The sequence below is a fragment of the Hypanus sabinus genome, chromosome 14 (genome assembly GCF_030144855.1).
Source record: "Hypanus sabinus isolate sHypSab1 chromosome 14, sHypSab1.hap1, whole genome shotgun sequence".
NCBI classification, from domain to species: Eukaryota; Metazoa; Chordata; class Chondrichthyes; order Myliobatiformes; family Dasyatidae; genus Hypanus; species Hypanus sabinus.
This window is the reverse complement of record NC_082719.1, coordinates 58,759,454-58,778,829: the sequence shown is the minus strand read 5'-3', so window position 1 is coordinate 58,778,829 and position 19,376 is coordinate 58,759,454. Positions and strand designations below refer to the sequence as shown.

The window sequence follows — 19,376 nt, the reverse complement described above, 5'->3', positions numbered from 1 at the left end:
TGGTGTGAGTTCCTGTTGCTGAGCATCTTGGTGTGGGTTCCTGTTGCCGAGCTTCCTGGTGTGGGTTCCTGTTGCCGAGCTTCCTGGTGTGGGTTCCTGTTGCCGAGCTTCTTGGTGTGAGTTCCTGTTGCCGAGCTTCCTGGTGTGGGCTCCTGTTGCCGAGCTTCCTGGTGTGAGTTCCTGTTGCCGAGCTTCTTGGTGTGAGTTCCTGTTGCCGAGCTTCCTGGTGTGGGTTCCTGTTGCCGAGCTTCCTGGTGTGAGTTCCTGTTGCTGACCTTCTTGGTCTGGATTTCTGATGCCGAGCTTCCTGGTGTGGGTTCCTGTTGCCGAGCTTCCTGGTGTGGGTTCCTGTTGCCGAGCTTCCTGGTGTGAGTTCCTGTTGCCGAGCTTCCTGGTGTGGGTTCCTGTTGCTGAGCTTCTTGGTGTGAGTTCCTGTTGCCGAGCTTCCTGGTGTGGGTTCCTGTTGCCGAGCTTCCTGGTGTGAGTTCCTGTTGCCGAGCTTCCTGGTGTGAGTTCCTGTTGCCGAGCTTCCTGGTGTGAGTTCCTGTTGCCGAGCTTCTTGGTGTGAGTTCCTGTTGCCGAGCTTCCTGGTGTGAGTTCCTGTTGCCGAGCTTCCTGGTGTGAGTTCCTGTTGCCGAGCTTCCTGGTGTGAGTTCCTGTTGCCGAGCTTCTTGGTGTGAGTTCCTGTTGCTGAGCTTCTTGGTGTGGGTTCCTGTTGCCGAGCTTCCTGGTGTGAGTTCCTGTTGCCGAGCTTCTTGGTGTGGGTTCCTGTTGCTGAGCTTCTTGGTGTGAGTTCCTGTTGCCGAGCTTCCTGGTGTGAGTTCCTGTTGCCGAGCTTCCTGGTGTGAGTTCCTGTTGCCGAGCTTCTTGGTCTGGATTTCTGATGCCGAGCTTCCTGGTGTGGGTTCCTGTTGCCGAGCTTCTTGGTGTGGGTTCCTGTTGCCAAGCTTCCTGGTGTGGGTTCCTGTTGCCGAGCTTCTTGGTTTGGGTTCCTGTTGCCAAGCTTCCTGGTGTCAGTTCCTGTTGCTGAGCTTCCTGGTGTGAGTCCTGTTGCCGAGCTTCCTGGTGTGAGTTCCTGTTGCCGAGCTTCTTGGTCTGGATTTCTGATGCCGAGCTTCCTGGTGTGAGTTCCTGTTGCCGAGCTTCCTGGTGTGAGTTCCTGATGCCGAGCTTCCTGGTGTGAGTTCCTGATGCCGAGCTTCCTGGTGTGAGTTCCTGTTGCTGACCTTCTTGGTCTGGATTTCTGATGCCGAGCTTCTTGGTGTGGGTCCCTGTTGCTGAGCTTCTTGGTGTGAGTTCCTGTTGCCGAGCTTCCTGGTGTGGGTTCCTGTTGCTGAGCTTCTTGGTGTGGGTTCCTGTTGCCGAGCTTCCTGGTGTGAGTTCCTGTTGCCGAGCTTCCTGGTGTGAGTTCCTGTTGCCGAGCTTCTTGGTGTGAGTTCCTGTTGCCGAGCTTCCTGGTGTGGGTTCCTGTTGCTGAGCTTATTGGTGTGAGTTCCTGTTGCCGAGCTTCCTGGTGTGAGTTCCTGTTGCCGAGCTTCCTGGTGTGAGTTCCTGTTGCCGAGCTTCCTGGTGTGAGTTCCTGTTACTGAGCTTCTTGGTGTGAGTTCCTGTTGCCGAGCTTCTTGGTGTGAGTTCCTGTTGCTGAGCTTCTTGGTTTGAGTTCCTGTTGCTGAGCTTCTTGGTGTGAGTTCCTGTTGCCGAGCTTCTTGGTGTGAGTTCCTGTTGCCGAGCTTCCTGGTGTGAGTTCCTGTTGCAGAGCTTCTTGTTGTGAGTTCCTGTTGCTGAGCTTCTTGGTGTGAGTTCCTGTTGCTGAGCTTCTTGGTGTGAGTTCCTGTTGCCGAGCTTCCTGGTGTGAGTTCCTGTTGCCGAGCTTCCTGGTGTGAGTTCCTGTTGCAGAGCTTCCTGGTGTGAGTTCCTGTTGCTGACCTTCCTGGTGTGAGTTCCTGTTGCCGAGCTTCTTGGTGTGAGTTCCTGTTGCCGAGCTTCCTGGTGTGAGTTCCTGTTGCCGAGCTTCCTGGTGTGAGTTCCTGTTGCCGAGCTTCCTGGTGTGAGTTCCTGTTGCCGAGCTTCCTGGTGTGAGTTCCTGTTGCTGAGCTTGCTGATGTGAGTTCCTGTTGCTGAGCTTCTTGGTGTGAGTTCCTGTTGCTGAGCTTCTTGGTGTGAGTTCCTGTTGCTGAGCTTCTTGGTGTGGGTTCCTGTTGCCGAGCTTCCTGGTGTGGGTTCCTGTTGCCGAGCTTCCTGGTGTGGGTTCCTGTTGCCGAGCTTCTTGGTGTGAGTTCCTGTTGCCGAGCTTCCTGGTGTGGGTTCCTGTCGCCGAGCTTCCTGGTGTGAGTTCCTGTTGCCGAGCTTCTTGGTTTGAGTTCCTGTTGCCGAGCTTCCTGGTGTGGGTTCCTGTTGCCGAGCTTCCTGGTGTGAGTTCCTGTTGCTGACCTTCTTGGTCTGGATTTCTGATGCCGAGCTTCCTGGTGTGAGTTCCTGTTGCTGAGCTTCTTGGTGTGAGTTCCTGTTGCTGAGCTTCCTGGTGTGGGTTCCTGTTGCCGAGCTTCTTGGTGTGGGTTCCTGTTGCCGAGCTTCCTGGTGTGAGTTCCTGTTGCCGAGCTTCCTGGTGTGAGTTCCAGTTGCCGAGCTTCCTGGTGTGAGTTCCTGTTGCCGAGCTTCCTGGTGTGAGTTCCTGATGCCGAGCTTCCTGGTGTGAGTTCCTGTTGCTGACCTTCTTGGTGTGAGTTCCTGTTGCCGAGCTTCCTGGTGTGAGTTCCTGTTGCTGACCTTCTTGGTCTGGATTTCTGATGCCGAGCTTCCTGGTGTGGGTTCCTGTTGCTGAGCTTCTTGGTGTGAGTTCCTGTTGCCGAGCTTCCTGGTGTGGGTTCCTGTTGCTGAGCTTCTTGGTGTGGGTTCCTGTTGCCGAGCTTCCTGGTGTGAGTTCCTGTTGCTGAGCTTCTTGGTGTGGGTTCCTGTTGCCGAGCTTCCTGGTGTGGTTTCCTGTTGCTGAGCTTCTTGGTGTGGGTTCCTGTTGCCGAGCTTCCTGGTGTGAGTTCCTGTTGCCGAGCTTCTTGGTGTGAGTTCCTGTTGCCGAGCTTCCTGGTGTGGGTTCCTGTTGCCGAGCTTCCTGGTGTGAGTTCCTGTTGCTGACCTTCTTGGTCTGGATTTCTGATGCCGAGCTTATTGGTGTGGGTCCCTGTTGCTGAGCTTCTTGGTGTGAGTTCCTGTTGCCGAGCTTCCTGGTGTGGGTTCCTGTTGCTGAGCTTCTTGGTGTGAGTTCCTGTTGCCGAGCTTCCTGGTGTGGGTTCCTGTTGCTGAGCTTCTTGGTGTGGGTTCCTGTTGCCGAGCTTCCTGGTGTGAGTTCCTGTTGCCGAGCTTCCTGGTGTGAGTTCCTGTTGCCGAGCTTCTTGGTGTGAGTTCCTGTTGCCGAGCTTCCTGGTGTGGGTTCCTGTTGCTGAGCTTATTGGTGTGAGTTCCTGTTGCCGAGCTTCCTGGTGTGAGTTCCTGTTGCCGAGCTTCCTGGTGTGAGTTCCTGTTGCCGAGCTTCCTGGTGTGAGTTCCTGTTACTGAGCTTCTTGGTGTGAGTTCCTGTTGCCGAGCTTCTTGGTGTGAGTTCCTGTTGCTGAGCTTCTTGGTTTGAGTTCCTGTTGCTGAGCTTCTTGGTGTGAGTTCCTGTTGCCGAGCTTCTTGGTGTGAGTTCCTGTTGCCGAGCTTCCTGGTGTGAGTTCCTGTTGCAGAGCTTCTTGTTGTGAGTTCCTGTTGCTGAGCTTCTTGGTGTGAGTTCCTGTTGCTGAGCTTCTTGGTGTGAGTTCCTGTTGCCGAGCTTCCTGGTGTGAGTTCCTGTTGCCGAGCTTCCTGGTGTGAGTTCCTGTTGCAGAGCTTCCTGGTGTGAGTTCCTGTTGCTGACCTTCCTGGTGTGAGTTCCTGTTGCCGAGCTTCTTGGTGTGAGTTCCTGTTGCCGAGCTTCCTGGTGTGAGTTCCTGTTGCCGAGCTTCCTGGTGTGAGTTCCTGTTGCCGAGCTTCCTGGTGTGAGTTCCTGTTGCCAAGCTTCCTGGTGTGAGTTCCTGTTGCTGAGCTTGCTGATGTGAGTTCCTGTTGCTGAGCTTCTTGGTGTGAGTTCCTGTTGCTGAGCTTCTTGGTGTGAGTTCCTGTTGCTGAGCTTCTTGGTGTGGGTTCCTGTTGCCGAGCTTCCTGGTGTGGGTTCCTGTTGCCGAGCTTCCTGGTGTGGGTTCCTGTTGCCGAGCTTCTTGGTGTGAGTTCCTGTTGCCGAGCTTCCTGGTGTGGGTTCCTGTTGCCGAGCTTCCTGGTGTGAGTTCCTGTTGCCGAGCTTCTTGGTTTGAGTTCCTGTTGCCGAGCTTCCTGGTGTGGGTTCCTGTTGCCGAGCTTCCTGGTGTGAGTTCCTGTTGCTGACCTTCTTGGTCTGGATTTCTGATGCCGAGTTTCCTGGTGTGAGTTCCTGTTGCTGAGCTTCTTGGTGTGAGTTCCTGTTGCTGAGCTTCCTGGTGTGGGTTCCTGTTGCCGAGCTTCTTGGTGTGGGTTCCTGTTGCCGAGCTTCCTGGTGTGAGTTCCTGTTGCCGAGCTTCCTGGTGTGAGTTCCAGTTGCCGAGCTTCCTGGTGTGAGTTCCTGTTGCCGAGCTTCCTGGTGTGAGTTCCTGATGCCGAGCTTCCTGGTGTGAGTTCCTGTTGCTGACCTTCTTGGTGTGAGTTCCTGTTGCCGAGCTTCCTGGTGTGAGTTCCTGTTGCTGACCTTCTTGGTCTGGATTTCTGATGCCGAGCTTCCTGGTGTGGGTTCCTGTTGCTGAGCTTCTTGGTGTGAGTTCCTGTTGCCGAGCTTCCTGGTGTGGGTTCCTGTTGCTGAGCTTCTTGGTGTGGGTTCCTGTTGCCGAGCTTCCTGGTGTGAGTTCCTGTTGCTGAGCTTCTTGGTGTGGGTTCCTGTTGCCGAGCTTCCTGGTGTGGTTTCCTGTTGCTGAGCTTCTTGGTGTGGGTTCCTGTTGCCGAGCTTCCTGGTGTGAGTTCCTGTTGCCGAGCTTCTTGGTGTGAGTTCCTGTTGCCGAGCTTCCTGGTGTGGGTTCCTGTTGCCGAGCTTCCTGGTGTGAGTTCCTGTTGCTGAACTTCTTGGTCTGTATTTCTGATGCCGAGCTTCTTGGTGTGAGTTCCTGTTGCCGAGCTTCCTGGTGTGGGTTCCTGTTGCTGAGCTTCTTGGTGTGGGTTCCTGTTGCCGAGCTTCCTGGTGTGAGTTCCTGTTGCTGAGCTTCTTGGTGTGAGTTCCTGTTGCCGAGCTTCCTGGTGTGAGTTCCTGTTGCTGACCTTCTTGGTCTGGATTTCTGATGCCGAGCTTCCTGGTGTGAGTTCCTGTTGCTGACCTTCCTGGTGTGAGTTCCTGTTGCCGAGCTTCCTGGTGTGAGTTCCTGTTGCCGAGCTTCCTGGTGTGAGTTCCTGTTACTGAGCTTCTTGGTGTGAGTTCCTGTTGCTGAGCTTCTTAGTGTGAGTTCCTGTTGCCGAGCTTCTTGGTGTGAGTTCCTGTTGCCTTGCTTCCTGGTGTGAGTTCCTGATGCCGAGCTTCCTGGTGTGGGTTCCTGTTGCAGAGCTTCTTGTTGTGAGTTCCTGTTGCTGAGCTTCTTGGTGTGAGTTCCTGTTGCAGAGCTTCTTGTTGTGAGTTCCTGTTGCTGAGCTTCTTGGTGTGAGTTCCTGTTGCCGAGCTTCCTGGTGTGAGTTCCTGTTGCCGAGCTTCCTGGTGTGAGTTCCTGTTGCCGAGCTTCTTGGTGTGGGTTCCTGTTGCCGAGCTTCCTGGTGTGAGTTCCTGTTGCCGAGCTTCCTGGTGTGGGTTCCTGTTGCCGAGCTTCCTGGTGTGAGTTCCTGTTGCCGAGCTTCTTGGTGTGAGTTCCTGTTGCCGAGCTTCCTGGTGTGGGTTCCTGTTGCCGAGCTTCCTGGTGTGGGTTCCTGTTGCCGAGCTTCTTGGTGTGAGTTCCTGTTGCCGAGCTTCCTGGTGTGGGTTCCTGTTGCCGAGCTTCCTGGTATGAGTTCCTGTTGCCGAGCTTCCTGGTGTGGGTTCCTGTTGCCGAGCTTCCTGGTGTGAGTTCCTGTTGCTGAACTTCTTGGTCTGTATTTCTGATGCCGAGCTTCCTGGTGTGGGTTCCTGTTGCCGAGCTTCCTGGTGTGAGTTCCTGTTGCCGAGCTTCCTGGTGTGGGTTCCTGTTGCTGAGCTTCCTGGTGTGGGTTCCTGTTGCTGAGCTTCTTCGTGTGAGTTCCTGTTGCCGAGCTTCCTGGTGTGAGTTCCTGTTGCCGAGCTTCTTGGTGTGGGTTCCTGTTGCCGAGCTTCCTGGTGTGAGTTCCTGTTGCCGAGCTTCCTGGTGTGGGTTCCTTTTGCCGAGCTTCCTGGTGTGAGTTCCTGTTGCCGAGCTTCCTGGTGTGAGTTCCTGTTGCCGAGCTTCTTGGTGTGAGTTCCTGTTGCCGAGCTTCCTGGTGTGAGTTACTGTTGCCGAGCTTCTTGTTGTGGGTTCCTGTTGCCGAGCTTCCTGGTGTGAGTTCCTGTTGCCGAGCTTCTTGGTGTGGGTTCCTGTTGCTGAGCTTCTTGGTGTAAGTTCCTGTTGCCGAGCTTCCTGGTGTGAGTTCCTGTTGCCGAGCTTCCTGGTGTGAGTTCCTGTTGCTGACCTTCTTGGTCTGGATTTCTCATGCCGAGCTTCTTGGTGTGAGTTCCTGTTGCTGACCTTCCTGGTGTGGGTTCCTGTTGCTGAGCTTCCTGGTGTGGGTTCCTGTTGCCGAGCTTCTTGGTGTGAGTTCCTGTTGCCGAGCTTCCTGGTGTGGGTTCCTGTTGCCGAGCTTCCTGGTGTGGGTTCCTGTTGCCGAGCTTCTTGGTGTGAGTTCCTGTTGCCGAGCTTCCTGGTGTGGGTTCCTGTTGCCGAGCTTCCTGGTGTGAGCTCCTGTTGCCGAGCTTCTTGGTGTGTGTTCCTGTTGCCGAGCTTCCTGGTGTGGGTTCCTGTTGCCGAGCTTCCTGGTGTGAGTTCCTGTTGCTGAACTTCTTGGTCTGTATTTCTGATGCCGAGCTTCCTGGTGTGGGTTCCTGTTGCCGAGCTTCCTGGTGTGAGTTCCTGTTTCCGAGCTTCCTGGTGTGGGTTCCTGTTGCTGAGCTTCTTGGTGTGGGTTTCTGTTGCCGAGCTTCCTGGTGTGAGTTCCTGTTGCTGAGCTTCTTGGTGTGAGTTCCTGTTGCCGAGCTTCCTGGTGTGGGTTCCTGTTGCTGAGCTTCTTGGTGTGAGTTCCTGTTGCCGAGCTTCCTGGTGTGGGTTCCTGTTGCTGAGCTTCCTGGTGTGAGTTCCTGTTGCCGAGCTTCCTGGTGTGAGTTCCTGTTGCTGACCTTCTTGGTCTGGATTTCTGATGCCGAGTTTCTTGGTGTGAGTTCCTGTTGCTGACCTTCCTGGTGTGAGTTCCTGTTGCCGAGCTTCCTGGTGTGAGTTCCTGTTTCCGAGCTTCCTGGTGTGAGTTCCTGTTACTGAGCTTCTTGGTGTGGGTTCCTGTTGCCGAGCTTCCTGGTGTGAGTTCCTGTTACTGAGCTTCTTGGTGTGAGTTCCTGTTGCTGAGCTTCTTGGTGTGAGTTCCTGTTGCCGAGCTTCCTGGTGTGGGTTTCTGTTGCCGAGCTTCCTGGTGTGAGTTCCTGTTGCTGATCTTCTTGGTGTGAGTTCCTTTTGCTGAGCTTCTTGGTTTGGGTTCCTGTTGCCGAGCTTCCTGGTGTGAGTTCCTGTTGCCGAGCTTCCTGGTGTGCGTTCCTGTTGCCGAGCTTCCTGGTGTGAGTTCCTGTTGCCGAGCTTCCTGGTGTGGGTTCCTGTTGCCGAGCTTCCTGGTGTGGGTTCCTGTTGCCGAGCTTCCTGGTGTGAGTTCCTGTTGCCAAGCTTCTTGGTGTGAGTTCCTGTTGCCGAGCTTCCTGGTCTGGGTTCCTGTTGCTGACCTTCTTGGTGTGGTTTCCTGTTGCTGAGCTTCTTGGTGTGGGTTCCTGTTGCCGAGCTTCCTGGTGTGAGTTCCTGTTGCCGAGCTTCTTGGTGTGAGTTCCTGTTGCCGAGCTTCCTGATGTGGGTTCCTGTTGCTGAGCTTCCTGGTGTGAGTTCCTGTTGCTGACCTTCCTGGTGTGAGTTCCTGTTGCTGAGCTTCTTGGTGTGGGTTCCTGTTGCCGAGCTTCCTGGTGTGAGTTCCTGATGCCGAGCTTCCTGGTGTGAGTTCCTGTTGCTGAGCTTCTTGGTGTGGGTTCCTGTTGCTGAGCTTCTTGGTGTGGGTTCCTGTTGCTGAGTTTCCTGGTGTGAGTTCCTGTTGCTGACCTTCTTGGTCTGGGTTTCTGTTGCCGAGCTTCTTGGTGTGGGTTCCTGTTGCCGAGCTTCCTGGTGTGAGTTCCTGTTGCCGAGCTTCCTGGTGTGAGTTCCTGTTGCCGAGCTTCCTGGTGTGAGTTCCTGTTGCCGAGCTTCCTGGTGTGAGTTCCTGTTGCTGACCTTCTTGGTGTGGGTTTCTGACAGGACAGTCCAGTGAAGGAATAGCTGGACCCCCGAGATATTTATGTTGCCAGCCTGAAGTGAGAATCAGGTGTCTCAATTAAGGTGCCCAAAAGAACAAGAGAAAACAGAAACAATTGGACTGGGGAATATATGGACCGGATCTTGAACTGGTATGCAGAGTCTATGGACCGGACTGTGACATTACTATCCTTTTGCTCTTGTTCCTTGCTGCCTATACCTGCAATGCACCTCATTCTTCATCTTAAGGACTTCAACGTCCTTTGAAATCCAAAGTTCTCTAATCCTGCTAGTTTCATCTTTTGTTCTAGCAGGAAAATACAAACTCTATACTCTCAATATTTTATTCATGTAGCCCTCCCACTTACCATGCATCCCTTTATCACAGAACAACCTGTCCCAATCCACACCAGCCAGATCCTTTTCATGTCATCAAATCGGTCTTTCTCTAATTTAGAATCTCAGTGCGAGGACAATTCCCATCCTTCTCCACAATTACATTGAAACTAATGGAATTATGATCATTAGATCCAAAGTGTTCTCCTACAAACTCTTCTGTCACCTGCCCTGTCTCACTCTCTAACAGGAGTTACAGTATGGCACTTTCTCTGTTTGGGACCTTTATATGTTCATTAAGGAAATGATCCTGAACCATTTGACCATCTCCATCATATCCAGTTAATCATATACAGTATAAAAATGGGATTAATGTAAAATTAGTGTAAATCATTGGTTGATTGTCAGTGTAGATTCATTGGGCTGAAGGACTGGTTTCCATGCTATATCTCTCTAAGACTCTATTTGACTTAGTAAATGCAAGTCAATGTGTTTTTCTGAACATACTCAGATTCTTTTATCATTTTAAGTAACTCAGTGAGGTCATGTTGAAGCCTACATTTTTGTTTGAGTAATGTGATCCAGCCATCTGGATATATTATAATAACCAAGGATTTTAAAACTGTTATTAATCTAATGGTCTACCTCTGAACTCTTTCCAGGGTTTCTGTATCACTCTCCATACCTGAACACAAAAGTAATAGACAGTATTTTGGATACAATCTAAAGATTTTTTTTTGCAGACACAACAGTACTTTTTCTTTTATATTAGTTTCTTCGAATTCATAAGATGAAGGGCTTTGATGTTAAGCAAATGGCAAAGGTTCAAAGGAGGCTGAAACAAACAAAAGGTTTTCAACATCATGCAAGTGTGAAACCTGGTTGATTTTAATAGCTGGGCATACTTTAGATCTAATTGTTTAGTTCTGTGTCTTCATTGCATTCAATGGATTTTCATGGCACAAGTTTCCTGTGCAGACTCTGAGCACCAATGCTAAACTGAAATACATTAGGAGAACCCTCCACAGAGAAAGAACATTCACAAAATACTTAAAAGTCTATCTGATAGGTAATCAAATGTGAAGATAAATTTAGGAACCACCTACTGAAGATTCATTTGGAATCTACTGTATGTGTCTAATTTCTTCTAATTACACCCCCCCAAATAATTTCCATTTGAATTCTAGAACAGACATTTGGTACAAATTGGTTGATTGTTTCTTTTCCAAATTTGGAATCTTTCATTTAGATTTATACATTTCATTTGAGTAACTGAAAATGCCATTCTATTTTCAAATCTATATTAATGTTGTGCCTTTTAATATGCTTTTCTTTCAGTACTTGAGTACTTATCGTACTTGATATAACTCTTAATGAAAATTAGGTGTGGGAATATCCTTTTGGGGAATTTAAGTCCATTATTTCATCTAAAATAACCTAGTATTCTCTAATGTTCTTTATCATTCCCTAATTATATCATAGAGTAAGACAGTGATGCAGAGGGTAGTTCTGTTTCAGTGACCTGGTTTTGATTTTGTGGAGGTTACCAGTTCTCCCTGTGTCTGTGGGAGATCCCTTTGGGTGTTCCAGTTTCCTCCCACATTCCAAAGACTTGAAGATACAAGAGACTGCAGATGATAGAATCTGGAGCAATAAGCAAGCTACTGGAGGAACTGATGCAAAATCTTGACCTGAGATGCTGATCAGACCTTTCCTTTCGCAGATGCTGCCTGATCTGCTGAGATCCCCCAGTAGCATGTTTCTTGTCCAAAAGACATGAATTGGCTACCACAGATTACCCTTAGTATAGAAGCTTGGTGATAGACTTGATAGGAAAAACAGTATATTTCAAAAGGAAATGCAAATATCCCAGCCTGCAATATCTGAATGAATACATCCCCCCCCCCTTTCAGCATTTCAAAGTGAATGTTGGCCAGTGAGTTATTGGAAAAAATGGAGGAACAGGATTTATCTACACTCATACAATGAGGATTGATCAATAATAGTTAGCATGGCTTTGTTGGTGGGAGATTCTGTTTGAATAACTTGACGTGCACTTTTGAAGATGTAACTCAGAATTGAAATGAAAGGCGTTCAATTGATTTAGCTTACATGGGCATTATATTAAGGCATCTGAAAGATCCCATATGGAGGACTGGCCCAAAAGGGATCCAAGGTAAATTGGATTCAAAATTGGTTTGGTTAATAGAAGATGGAAAGAAACAATCAAGTTCACTTTGTGATTGGAAGTCTGTGATGAATAGTGGACCACAGTGTCTGGTGCTGGGATTCTTATTATTTACATATACATTAATAATCTGGTATACTAAATATAGGAATAATGATTACTACATTTGCCAATGACACTAAAATTGCTGATGTTGTTGATATTGAAGAGGATTGTCTTAGAATACAGAATGAAATTGATTAGCTGGTAAACTGGACAGTGAAATGGCAGATAAAATTCAATCCTGAAAAGGTGATACACTTTGAGCAGGATGCAGACATGAATGTTAGGACCCAAGGAAGTATAGAGCAACAGAAGAACCTTGGATTGCAAATCCAAAGACACTTAACAATAGCAGAAAGAAAGTAAAGAAAGTTAAGATGTTGAAGAAGGTATCGAGGTGCTCACCTTTATTAGGTGAACCATAGAATATCAGAGCAAGGAAGCCATGATGCAACTTTATAAAATCTGGTTAAGCCACATTTGGAGAATTGTATGCACTTCTGGGTGCCATACTAAAGGAAGAATGTGATTATGCTGGAAAGGATGCAAATGAAATTCACCAGGATGTTGTAGCATTTGTGAAATTTTACGTCTAATTAATCAAATTTGAACAAGAAGCTCAGATAGTTTCATTAATTAAAAATAGAACAGTGACTGTCAGGTAATAATTGCTGAATCAGGGCCACCATAAAACTCCATGATGATTTTAAAACACAGAATATGAATTGAAAGAATTTAAACTGGTAGTGAAATCACTGTTGTGTACTTCAGCCCCAGGGTGAGGATGATTTACCATATAAGCGTTTTAACTTAGAACAAGAATGTGTGGACTGATTTTCTAATGTAGGCAAAAAGCATCCATTAAACAATACAGTTTTACAATAATCTATGAACTACAGTGAATTTCTAACCAAAAGGCATTCGATATCTCTGATAAAGTACAATGGTTTATAATAGTTTACACCATATCTTCAACAGTTGCGTCTCATTGTCAGAGTCATAAAATTTGCCTCGAGAAGATAATGTTTAAATATAGGATTTTTTGAAACTTTGATCTGTTCCCTTTGATTTCACTCTAGAATCAAACAAAATTTTCAAAGAGCTGATCAGTAGAAGTGTTAACATTTAGGTTATTATGTTGACACGGATATGCTTTGAGATTACAATTATAGCGGTTTGCGGTTCGCGCCACATGACATCATAGTTTACAAAGGGAAATAATGCAACAGACACCTGCTGCGGGATCGTTGATACTTGTTTGGGGTAATTTATCAGCATTGTTTAATACAAAAATGAAATTAAATTGGAAATCCATCCTTAGCTGGAACATCGCCAGTTTGATTTCGAGGTAGCTTTTTCTCATCTGTCGTCCTTTTTGCTTTTTTTGTGTGGAATATTCTCGACAAATGAATTAAGCAACAGAGTTATTTAATTATATGTCTTTACATCACACACACACACACACACACACACACACACACACACACACACACACACACACACACACACACACACACACACACACACACACACTACTGGCGATTCCCACAAAATACAAGACATTGCTGAGTTTTGAAGGACTCCAAAACTAAACCTATTAGAATGTTAATTTGGTGAATTGTTATTGATTAGATTTAGAACACACGCTAAACGCTTTCTTATAAATAATTCTCTTTTCATACCTCCCGAGACTGGGATTTAATTCAGGTACTGTAAATGAGCATTGTGGAACTTTATACGCGCTTCCTTATTCTTATTCAACATTATATTCTGATAAGTAAGTGGTTAAATCTTGATAATAACCTCAATGGACCTTTCTTATAAGAAAAGGCTCAAAATCAAATTTACTAGTTCCCATTCGAAAAGGGAAGGTGCATAGCCTTTATTTTTATTCGACTGATTAACGTTGTTTATTTCCCTACATCTGCTATAAATCACTCTTCCAGCGTTAGCGCAGCATCTACAGTCGAAGTTTGCTTCCAAGAATCTTGTGGTGGTGGTGTTGCCGTTGTGGGAGGGGAGGGGGAGGGGTGGTTCACACATTTACGCCTTAATGTGTCTGGGCAGGTACAAGTCTTGGGTAACGCCTCCACTCCTACCTTGCACCTGTTCCACGTAAGGCAAAGAGTACCCATTAAATCAAACTGCCCGGTGTTTATATAAAATCCATGTCTTAAACTAGGGAAATAAGCCGAATATATCTGCTTCCTTGAGCAAAAGGTAAGAAGGGAAAGCTTTCAACAGCTGTTCGGCACCAAATCTTAGAATAGAGATTTTGTGCACAACTCATATTCACATTCGCCGGACTTTTAATTGTACTGCTAGTGTGTTGAACATTGCGTAAGATCGTGTTGCGGTATAGGAAAGTAAACGAAAAAAGTTTGGCGATCTGAAGACGAATTTATTAGCATATGCCCCGAGGGCTTATTTACATACGGTATAAACAGTCGGCTAATCTGATCCGTTTTCATAACAGCATCAAACCAGAATATATTACTCCAGGCGCCTTTAGGAAACAGATAGAACAAGAAGACCGAATGAGAAGCAGAGATAAAAATATATAATAAGCTTATCTTTTCATTTTTGTTTTTTTTCTTTTGTCATTTTCTATTTCAGTATTTGGAGTATTTCCTTGATCGTGCACAGCGGCTCGCTATGGCCCCGTTAACCGAAATCGGGAGCTACTTGGGCGGTCTAGACGGTGGACATGTGGCAGCCCCTTTCTTTCTTCCTGCCGTGGACGCCCCGGTCCTTCTGAGCGATCACCTCGCCCAGACCGAAAGCAGGCTGTCTCGCAGCACCACCACGGACTTAGTGCATTTGCAAGGGATTTTGCGAAGGAGGCAGCTTTATTGCAGAACTGGCTTTCATTTGGAGATCCTTCCAGGTGGAGCAGTGCGGGGGACCAGGCGAGACCACAGCCGATTCGGTAGGCAATGCCTCTTTCAAAAGTAAAACAAGCAATCCGATATCATAGATTTTTTTCTTCTTATATACCAAAATTCAGAAACATACGCTATAATATCCTAAAGCTATTAAGACTATTTCCCTCCGCTGACAGCCAGGAAAAGGTTGTTCCGGATCGGTAAGATTTCACGGTGCTTGGACCATATCCCCCAAATTTAGCTGTTAGTGTCCTTTCGTGCATCACTTCTTCCTTCAGGGTTACAATAACTGCTTTTGAGAGGCACCTATTTTGTGATACTTACGAAGCAGATGGACCCCTTTAAAAATATTTGCAAGACATTTAAACCACGTTTTGGGAACTCTAACACACTGTAGAGAGAAGCTCCACAGACATCACTCAGCAAGACATCAAACATTTCGAGACTTTCTTTTAGACATCTACCTTTCATTGGACCCTTATACACCTTCTTACTGAAGGTGTATAAGACAGAAGATAAATCACACTTCTTGTCACATTCAATACCTGAGGCACACGCGTTCCTGTTAACGAGTTTAACAACTTATTTCCTGCAACGTACGCGTGAATTTACTGGTTTTCTTGAGACTATATGGACATAATTCAGAATTGTAAAATCCCCTATTAAAGCATATGAAACCGCCTGCCTGCAGTGAACACAACGATACAACCCTCGACCGCCGTAACTTTGAACATCATAGGGAATTCAATGAAATTCACTACATAAGGTGTGCCGAGCCATAGGATGACTGGTCGGGTTTCCTGCATTCCCGCTCCACTGTAGACCTCCACAAAATGCCATCTCCAGAGCCTACATTCTTATAGTCCAGCCTTTAGATTGTAACCGTTTCTCCGCCGTAAGTTCTCCGGAGAGTCGCTCTCCGCGTTTGGGATTCTCCCCGAATGCGTAGGTACTCGTGTCAAAGATACGATCGTAAGTTGGCTCTTCTCCAACAGGGTTGATTGGGGAAGCAGCGCAGACAGAATTTGACATTCGGAAATTTCAAACACTCTTCCGGTAAATGTCATCTTATTAAAATTGTTCCAAAATTATAATCTGAATTGGACAATCCTCCTTGTTATCAGGAAAATAACATCGGACAGTGGCGAAAGTACTTTCTCCTTCTTGCATGCACCTGTGGAAATTGTAGATATTGCATGGCACTTCAATCTTCGAAATGCACATCGTAAATATCATATTATTCTGAGCACTCAGAATTCCAGACTTTCACAGGGGTTTTGATATGCGCAATTCGGAACGTGCGACGGTTGAGCTAACGCGAACATTTAAATATGTAGCTTCTGCAAACCGGCTTTGAAAAATGCAAACTTTCAATGCGTTTTTTCCCCACTTTCTTTTAGGGATCCTGGAGTTCATCAGTATAGCCGTAGGGCTGGTCAGCATTAGAGGAGTGGATAGTGGACTGTACCTAGGAATGAACGACAAAGGAGAATTATATGGCTCGGTGGGTAATAAATTCCAAAGCTTCTATCAGAGAAAAAGAAAATAAAGTTGATATTGGAGTGTGGACATTAACAATATCTGCAATATTTTAGATGGGCTATGCTGCTCTCTGTTTCCATAAAATTATTTTTATAAATAGTGAAATATTGTGATATTTATGTAAATACACTGGGAAGAGTTCAAGAGTTTGAGAGGTATGGTAAGATGCATGTGGTTTTACACCATAGTGTACGTCTTCATTATTTTATATCAATTTGAATTAAAATTTGTACTGGTACAATAATGGGGAAGTTTTATATTCTCTTCATTACTTTTAAGCTACTAGAACATAGACCATCGCTGCACAATACAGGCCTTTTGTCCCGTGATACTGTGCTGACATTACTTTTCACTTGTGCAAAGCTTATACTTGTGCTACTTTTACCCAACATGTCAAAAGCATGAAATAGAAATACTTCCACTAAAATAAGATGTCTGTTTTCTGCCAGCTTTGCTAAGTATCTATTGAATTATGTCATGGCTTGCAGAGAATTTCTGGGTATAGGCAATTCTTGAGTCATCTTAGAGCAACAGAGCATGGAAATATTGCTCTTTTGTGATATATTTCGCAGAAAAGGTAAATTTGAGGATGAAAAATTTGAATAATCGCCTCCAGGTATTGGTTCTGGTTCATGGGCCATTTCATGACTGCCTAGAAACAATTTATCTGACATTTTAAGAATATGTCACATATTGTATTTAATACATGCATTTCGATCTGGTTGTCAAGGGACACAAATGTCAAAATTCTACATTTCAGTGCTAAATAATGCTACTTAAGCTATCACACTGAGTGAAATAGTAAGCACAAATGGTCTTGGAAACAAAGTTATCTTAATACTATAGAGGGATCTTGGATGTTGATTAGACAATGTTACTGACCAGTGCTTCAACATGTAAAAATCTGTGCTATATTTAGAAAATTAGATCGTATTGGGATGTTTCTTTGAATTAATGACAACTAATTGTAACATTTAAGTTGAATATAGCCAGCTCAAATATTAATCCAGGAAGTGTGTTATAATGATATTTGAATTTTATATTTACACTTTCCTTCTTGCTAGTATTCTTATACAATGGATAAGATAACATATATAAAAATTGTCACATTCAAATAGTATACTTGCTGATAAACAGTGCATAGTGATGAATATTATTGAATTTATAACTGTAATGGTAATTGATTAATACAATATAATATTAACAGAACATAAGAAATATGTAACAGATTAGCTTGATTAAGCATTAATGGGATCTTTGCTGTATAGAGATTTTGGTTTATCAACAGTCACATTATACATTACACATTTTTTGCTGCAATAGAATGAAGATCCAGCAGGTGGTGTCTAAATAACAAAATACTTGTAATACTATTTACAACTAGGAATAATATTGATGTGGAATCAATAGTGATGTATTGATAAAACATTGGCCATTTTGCTTAAATAATTCAGTACCAAGTTAATTTACAAAAAATAGGAATGAAATTTGAAAAAAGTTATCATTTATGGCAAAATGAGGTTGTAGCATCATTGATAGATTTGTTGGAAGAATGGCCTAATTATTGGGTAGTAGATCAAACACATGAACAGACAGGTTGTAAAGAGCCAGACAAACACAGAGAAACTAACCTCATATTAATAATAGCATTATTTATAGAGCAAAACCCATGAAAGTTTTTAGAAAATCAAAAAAAACCGCAACTGCTGGAAATATGAAGTAAAGTTATTCCTTAGCAAGTTTTTTTTTGTTGTTGGAGGGTTCATGTTCAAACACAAGAACTGCTGTAGTTTGAGCGCAAAGATCTGTCATCTTCTTTGTACTCATGTCATTCAGACACTAATACAACACATTGGGTTAGCTGCCTTATGAGCATACTCTTATTTTGTTCTGAACTAGGTCCCTGTGATCCAATATTCCTGACAGGGAAGATGCAAGAGTGCAACAGTTGAAATTTCAGAATGAGAACCATGTTTATTATCATTGATGTATGATGTAAAACTTGTCATTTGGGAGCAGCACAGTGCAATACTTAAAATAGATTATAATATATATATATATATATATATATATATATATATATACAGAGAGAGAGAGAGAGAGAGAGAGAGAGAGGTGGGGGAGGGAGAGAGAGGGGGAGATAAATATGTCGATAAGTAGAGGAAAGAATGGAGCAGAAATAGTGATGTAGTGTTCTTGGGTTCATAGTCCATTCAGAAATCTGACAAAATTTGACCATTTATGTAACAGCGTGTAAAGAAGCAGCACATTACAGACATATACATCCTCAATATTGCTATGGTAGTTGTGGGGTATGGGTAATGTAGTTGTTGGAGTGGCTTATCTCAACTGAAACATCTTCCAATCTGCCCCTATTCCAATTGGAGAATGCCCACATATGCTTCTGTGATTAAATTTACTGTATTTCACTGAACTAATCTGTTCGTACCTGTAAACAAATATAGATTTAAATATATTTTTCCCATTTTGAGGTGTGTTGTTAGCTAAGCATTGAATTCAACAAGTTACACTCATTAAATTTATTTTCTGTTTATAAATGTAAATATTATTGCACTATTTTGCAGCAGTAAGTGATACTTTATTATCTGTTACTTTATTTTTAGGAAAAGCTGACAGCTGAGTGCATCTTTAGAGAACAATTTGAAGAAAATTGGTATAACACGTATTCGTCCAACCTATATAAACACAGTGATACGGGGCGGCGGTATTTTGTTGCACTCAATAAAGATGGATCTCCAAGAGATGGGAGCAGATCCAAAAGGCACCAGAAGTTTACTCATTTTTTGCCAAGACCTGTGAATCCAGAGAAAGTACCTGAACTCTACAAAGATTTATTAGGTTATAGCTGAAACAACCCAACATCAGAAGATGAAGAATTATTTACTCTGTTTATCACAGAAACATGAGCTTCCCATGGCTACATCTGGTTGAGAGAATGGTTTGGAAGGGAGGTGGCCTTACTGTCATCAAATGAAAAGCATTTCTGATGTGTAATCACCTGTTCAGGATCTTTACATCTTATTGCTAGGCATTCACAGCTTATGGACATCAGTAATGCTATAAATAGCAGCAGACAAAGGGAATTGGTATGTGTCGATTGTAGACTTTGCTATATGATGCTGCAGGTGCCTTTTCACCGAGAAGTTACATTGACAGAGTAGTGCTACAAGAATGTTCCTTTATATCACTGTGGATAAGCACCACTTGGACTTGATGGAGAAATGCTAAAGGTCAACCTAAGATATCCAATATGAAGACTACTGCTAGACTTTTCACTTTTACTACAGAGTATCAGAACAATGAATGAGTTACTGTAATTTATTTCACAATAGTGTGGCCTCCATCATAAATGTTGCTCAGAACTTATACTCACATTGCCTTGGGCGACCTTGGACAAGAGCCTTTACAGGTCTTTTTAGATGGATGTATTTATACAATTCCAAATTGCATATATTTATTTTATATAATTATTTATGAAACAGAGTTTATTTTTACTGAGAACTGTACAGGTAAGATTTAAAGAAAGACAAAATGAACTATGCTAATATTAATTCAGAAGATTTTCTCAATACATCATGAAATATTACAAACATTGATTTCCTTAACATGAAGCATTTTTTTGTAATCCACATATGTATCTGTCTCTTGACTGTACTGTAAGACAATATCAGTTTCTTTTTTGTTTCATAAGGAACTGTTTCCATTTCTGTACTAAATGCAGCACATGTTCAAAAGGGAATTAAAAAAAGTATTGAAAATAATTTATAAGCACAGAGTCTTCTTCATTTAAGAACCAATCTTGAAAAAAACAGTAATTTCTCATAATTAGGGGATTAGATTTTAATTCTACAATACGGCCATAGTAATATTTGCTACCTGATTGGGAGCAAA

At 44.6% G+C, this 19,376-nt stretch overlaps 1 protein-coding gene across 1 annotated transcript; it reads left to right on the top strand.

Moving 5' to 3' along the window:
• Positions 1 to 13,439: 13,439 nt before the first annotated feature.
• On the top strand, positions 13,440 to 18,874 carry LOC132404419 (fibroblast growth factor 9-like). Its single transcript, XM_059988549.1, has 3 exons — positions 13,440 to 13,966; positions 15,323 to 15,426; positions 18,089 to 18,874. Exons 1-3 carry the CDS (start codon positions 13,693 to 13,695, stop codon positions 18,332 to 18,334), a joined length of 624 nt encoding a protein of 207 aa, XP_059844532.1. The 5' UTR covers positions 13,440 to 13,692; the 3' UTR covers positions 18,335 to 18,874.
• The last annotated feature ends 502 nt before the right edge of the window (positions 18,875 to 19,376 follow it).